This window comes from Anguilla rostrata, chromosome 7, assembly GCF_018555375.3.
Source record: "Anguilla rostrata isolate EN2019 chromosome 7, ASM1855537v3, whole genome shotgun sequence".
In the NCBI taxonomy this organism is placed as follows: domain Eukaryota; kingdom Metazoa; phylum Chordata; class Actinopteri; order Anguilliformes; family Anguillidae; genus Anguilla; species Anguilla rostrata.
In genome coordinates this window covers 29,352,063-29,358,111 of record NC_057939.1, presented here as the reverse complement: position 1 = coordinate 29,358,111, position 6,049 = coordinate 29,352,063, and the positions used below count along the sequence as shown (strand labels likewise).

At 43.2% G+C, this 6,049-nt stretch overlaps 1 protein-coding gene across 5 annotated transcripts in view; it reads right to left on the bottom strand.

Annotated features, from left to right (window-relative positions):
* Positions 1-826: 826 nt before the first annotated feature.
* The window catches only part of kdm2ab (lysine (K)-specific demethylase 2Ab), an 87,589-nt gene continuing 82,366 nt past the window's right edge, over positions 827-6,049 (bottom strand). For 3 of the 5 annotated variants that reach the window (XM_064344034.1, XM_064344033.1, XM_064344036.1), the window contains 4 exons: positions 3,253-3,416; positions 2,892-3,038; positions 2,401-2,640; positions 827-2,100 (listed from right to left, as the gene is read on the bottom strand). In XM_064344034.1, the coding sequence (XP_064200104.1) occupies positions 1,919-2,100; positions 2,401-2,640; positions 2,892-3,038; positions 3,253-3,416 (733 nt within the window). In that variant the 3' untranslated portion in view covers positions 827-1,918. The remainder of the gene's footprint in view (positions 2,101-2,400; positions 2,641-2,891; positions 3,039-3,252; positions 3,417-6,049) is intronic. The other 2 variants (XM_064344037.1, XM_064344035.1) reach the window with 1 other exon arrangement.

Sequence of the window (6,049 nt, the reverse complement as noted above, 5' to 3'; positions counted from 1 at the left end):
CAATGGGTAGCAATCATTTTTCAGCAATAGAAAACGATGTCAGACGGGCTTTCATAAAGTATTGAAATTCGCTAAATGCTATTATTATTAACACATAAAATCAACACATTTACCCCATCTGAGAGAGAGAGTTACTGAGAGAAGAAAACACCACAGAAGACAGAACTGGAATTCTTGTCTTAACAATGCTGTGGACACTAACAGCAAATATTTGCAAGCCATCAGAGGTGGAAATTCCAGGTTCAGAAAGCAAAAGTCCTCCCCAGTATTTTGCTCCAATCACCTGGAATTGCTAATAAGCACAAATCTTCAACCGGGAGCTAGAATTAATTTGTGAAATCAGTAGGCTACACCTCAAGGTTTCTGTTAAAAAAAGAACCCTTCTTGCCCTTTATCTTGCAAGACTTGAGGCATGCACCTTGATTTTAGATTTTCCTATGTCTATGTCTTTGCTTACTGTTAAATGTGCTTACTGTAAGTGTCTTAGGCTGAAGGCGTCTGCCAAATGCCTTAACTGTAAATGAGGATGCATAGCTGAAGAACACAATTCCTGCACACCACGTACCATGTCATTGTGGGTTAACGGTGCCTCCCTCCACCAGAAACAGATTACATCTGGGTGTAGAGGATTATGAACAAATTTAATTTTCTGGGGAAAGTGGAGTTTAGTGCTGCTTAGCCAGTCACATTCAGTACACAGGGAAGAAATGTCCCAATGATGGAAACCTGGTGTTTCCTGAGGCCGAGTTGGACCCACTGCAACCTCAGGCTCACAGCACCAATCTCTTGCAGTTACTTTTTTCTTTTTTAAACAAATGTCAGCAACTGTTATTTAGTCTTTTTTATTTTGTTGGAAAAACACAAATTCAGAAAATAATTATAATGCTACATAATTCCGTTTTTATCAGTCACTGTATACTAGGAGAAAACAAATATAAACAAAAGTACATATTTATATCAATTTTTATATACTTAGAAAGACTGAGAGCACGCAGGGTAAAAAGAAACATCCCTCTAAAAATTGAGGAAAAGGTTATTGGCAGGAAAAGGAGAACAAATTGAGAAATGGGACATTTAGCCCTTGTGCTGTAAAAAAAAAAAAAAAGAAATTCTGACATTTTTTGAAAATAAAACAGCTGAAGATTCAAAACCAAATATTCCTTGGTACTGGGAAATGTTAGAAGGAATGGTAGCACCCTATATTTTTTGCTCATACTTTTTTTTTTCTTTCCTCCCACAGCTGCTTTTATGACTGAAATATTAACAATATGGTCACACCACTGCGCTCAAGCCTGATAAAGTATGCAGTACCAGGATCACTGGCCTCCGTCACTTTCTCAGTGAATGAATCCCCCCAAAGTAACGGCAGTACCTTTGCTGAACCCTAGATGAGGTCAAAGATGAATATTCTGGGAATACCCCCACTCGTAACATGGCCTCTCTCACAAAACAGCTTGAGTGTAGAACTCCCGCTGCCCTCCCTCCCCCTACCCTGTCACACATCATTCTTTGGGACTTCTATTTCGACGTCACTGATCGCTTGGCTTTTACATAAATTTTGGCCGATTCCCTTTGCACCAGGCCAGTCCTCCACCCCAGAGGTGAGACAACTTGGAGAGCTCTCTCTCCTCCTTTACAGTCTCATCCTTTCTCTCCGAGTTTCAGGTCACTGTAGGGTCCTTCATGAGTCTCTCCCTCTCCAGGTCCGTCCCAACTCTTTCTCACTCCAAGGAGTCATTCATTTTTTCCCCTCAATTTAATTTGTAGTCACTCTGTCAGTTTGGGAAATGACAGTCGAGGCCCTCTTGTCTTGTGTGTCCTCCCTCAGCCAGATTGCTCCCTCTACTGTGTCCGTATGCAGCTACCAGGCCACCATTTTGGCTCAAGTATCCCCAGCCACCACCCTGCCATTTTGGCTCTATGATATCCTCTGGATGAGCTTGTCCTCAGACAGGCAGTAGAGGGCATTGACAGACAGCTCGTAGATGAAGCTCTCGCAGGCCTGGCGTGTGATTTGCTCGCAGCACCGCAGGTCCAGAAGGGACAGGCTGGTGACACGGCGCAGGTATGACAGGCAGGTGTCTGTCAGCTTACTGCATCCTGGGGAGGCGGGGCAGAGGGGAGGGGCCTTAGAGAGAGCCACACATGCAAACACAGGAAAATGGAGAGGAATGGATACATCTCTCCACATTCACACACAAACACGTATACCTGCATGAGCAAGGTATATGTATATAAAATGTATACATTCACTGTGGATGTTGTACACAGTTTGAAAAATGCTGGGTTCATGGAAATATATCTTAATTATAATTTATTTTAATAACATGTACATGAATGTCTGAGTAGGTGATCCTCAATCGAACAATTTACAACTTTAATGACAGTAGAAGTACGCACGCAAGCTCTCCCTCTGCACCCTACCGGCCAGGTTGATCTCTGTGAGTGTGTTGCGGGTAGAGGAGCCCACAGCGGTCAGCAGGTTGATGGACTGGTCAGTGATTCCGCGGCAGTGGGCCAGGTCCAGCCGCGCCAGCAGGGGCATGTGCCTGATGATGAGTCTCAGCGTGGAGTCGCTGATCTCCAACCCCGCCAGCCGGAACGACTGCAGGTTCCTGAGCTTGCTGCGGTTATCGCAGCCTGCGATGCAGAGGGACGACAGAGCACGGCAAATTCACTCACCCACATCCACACATAGTACACAGCCAGTGTCCCAGTTTCAGCCGTTTTACATAAACATAAACTTAACTAATCTACCTGAGAAACTGGTCTGTCTTCGTACACCTGTAAATACTCTAAAATGTGATTTCTATAGGTATGTCTCTTTCAGAGAATCCCAGATTCCCTTGTTTCTGGAAATTTCTTCACCAGTCTGGCTTTATAAATCTGACCTGGTGGAGTCAGCAGGTCCCTCATCTGCATGTCCTTCACCCCCTCGGCCCAGCGCAGGTCCAGGGTCCGCAGTAGGGGACAGCTGGGGGAGCTGAGGGCCGAAACCAAGGACCAAGAGCACCCCGAAACCGTGAGGTCCTTCAGACCTAGGGCAAAGCAGAAAAATGGGGGTGGTACGTTGCTAAGTAACACACTACCTGGCCAGTTTCCTCTTGGGATCAGTACAGAAGCTAAAATGTTTCACTGACAATTACAAAAACAGCCTGGATGTCTGACACAATATGAAGCACATGTACAGTAATGCTCACTCACGGTCAGGAATGCTGGCACAGATGAGATGGACAGGCTAACTGGAGTTACCTGGGAGACGGTTGATGAGCCAGGTGAGTTGTTTCTTAGAGATGGAGGTCCAGGACAGGTCCAGGGAGACGGGCTGGCGTTTGATTACCCCCGACAGGGCTTGGGGGCTGATGGAGTGGCAGCGACTCAAATCGATCCGTGTCCACAGACGCTTATCACAGCTCCTGCGCCAGGGAAAGAGGGATAAGACAGTTTCTCTCTGCAATTACTAATATTGAACATAAACAAAAGACGCAATTTATGCTGTAGTCTGCCAATGTCGAAATAAATGATAAGGTAGGCTACTCTGCGCGCAGCTTGCAGAGATGACGAGCTGATATTTCGTTTTTGTTTCGTTTTTTTTCAATGTCGTATTTATTATTTGACATATGTATTATTATTCTATCTGTCTCTGAGGCGCTCTGAAATGTACATTCTCTGCTAAGCTGAGCAATGGATTGGAATATGTGTCTGACGTAGTGTTGCACAGTGTACCGAAACTTCAGCACTTTTTCGGTACTTAAAAAAAAAGTAAACGGTTCGGTATTAGAATTTTCTGACGTTCTGTAGTTTTGTGTCAAATATAAAAGCCAGGGAAATGTGTCTTCCACATTCCTGGTTGACAGGATGAAAAGTGTAATTTGTCAGAATCTTCACTAGATGGCAGTAGCAACTAAGGTTGCCAAATGAGGTGACGTTGCGCTTGTGCACTGCCTCGTTGATACAGCGTAAGCTTCGACTCAGTTCAATTCAGTAGTAATAGGTTTTCTAATTTGGAAATATGTTATTATAGGAAGATGCTGTATTGTTATTAAAATATGCTGTTTTTAGATCTATTTAAAAGTGAAAGACCTGTTTAAAGATTATTTAGTTTACAATTGTTTAATTTTTGAAATATATTTAATATATGTTTCTATTGTTGAGTGTTGTAACACTACAGGCCTATGCTTATTTGTAAGAGCCATGTAAATATTTTTGTCTCCTTCTCTATTGTATTTTGTGTTGTGCACCACCACTGGGTGTTATGGTAGTTTTGTCACGTGGGTATGGGTGGCGGTAAGGCAAATTATATGGTCACCTGTTCACCTGTATGAAGACACAGAGAGGGGGTGAGTGGGGAGCAAGTACTCTTTTGTTGGCCGCTATCGTTATATGGTACAATTTGGATTTATTTGCTAAAGTAATAAACGTATTTTGCTCAGTCTCTGAATTTTGCGTGTCATACACTTAGCCTCTCAGCGACTTTTAGTTTGTTTTAAGTAGTCGCTACATTATTAATATGTTGAACAGGCTTCAACTTAAAGGTTGTTAATAAACCAGGTTTTTAATAAACCGTGAATTTGAAAACGAGGTCAACCCTTTTGGACATTAGGTTTCCGATCTATTAAGGTATTTTCAGTACTGTTAGGTACCGAGTATTGAATCAATATTGTTTCAGTATCGAGTATCGTGATAAACCTGGTATCGGTATCAAAGTCAAAATTTTGGTATCGTGACAACACTAGTGTGACGCCTCTTTTTAGTTGCGGCATGGAAGCGCTGCAGCTGTACATACAAGCCGGGCCATATATGTGTTACGACATGCCATCTAAGTGTTATGACATAGTAAAGGCCTTTACGGGAAGCGGCTAGGACACATCCATGGCGACGCAACTAAGTCATCCGACAGCGTCTCTTAGCACAAAATTGGCCATAAGTCATCAATATTTAATACAATCATCATTATATTCAGTAGATATGTTGGGTGAAGGTATATAATCAGGAAAAATCCATTTTTAAATCGCTCCATAGGGGGCACGATGGTGCCAATGCTTGGACCCCTCCCAACGCCGCTTGCGGCTTTAATTAATCTTATCCTTCTTCTTATTTTCTTTACGCCTTCATTTCTACAACCTATTCCTCCTACAGCTCTTAAGCTAGACATGCCATTCAACTTCATAATATTCAGTTTGGTTCAGAGCAGTGTGCTTGTTCAAAGGTTTTTGAAATTCCAAATAGTTTTCCAAATATTTGAAGTTTTTTGGGAAAAAATCCCCATAGAGAATGAATGGGGAATGAAAAGAAAATTGCAACAATTGCAAATGTTGAGCCATAGTACATGCGGTGCTATTTCAGCCAATAGGGCACATGGAAATAGTACCATTTCATGTTGCCATTTACCAAGCTCCTGATAGTAAATTACATATTTTCCTTTTAAACTGATATTAGTCAAAGAGAGAGAATGGAGGCCTCAATAGTTCAACCAGTTTTAGTTAGAAAATCTGTACTGTGTACTTCAGAACAGATAACCTAAGCCAAGGCAACATTGTGTTATGTCCTGCACTGTAAATTTCACCAGAATAAGGCCCAATTTACCATACTATAAGGCCTGAATCACACCCTACGCAAGTACGCCACGCAAGTACGCCACGCAAGTACTCCATTGTTAATTCCTCCCTTGCCTCTGGTCATGTTCCCTCTGATTTTAATATGGCTCGCGTTACCCCACTCCATAAGAAACCCACCTCAGTCCCCTCAGATGTAATGAATTATCGACCCGTATCGCTTCTACCTTTTCTGTCCAAGCAGGGCTTAAACAACTAACCTCTTTTCTCCATGAGAGCAACCTGCTAGACCCTCACCAGTCTGGCTTCCAATCCGGGCACTCAACAGAGACCGCCCTCCTGGCTGTGACGGAGGCACTCGCCACTGCAAGAGCCTCATGCCTCTCCTCTGTCCTGTCCTTGACCTGTCTGCAGCATTCGACACAGTCAACCACAAAATTGTCCTCTCCACCTTGGCTGAGATGGGCATTTCTGGGACAGCCCTGTCTTGGTTC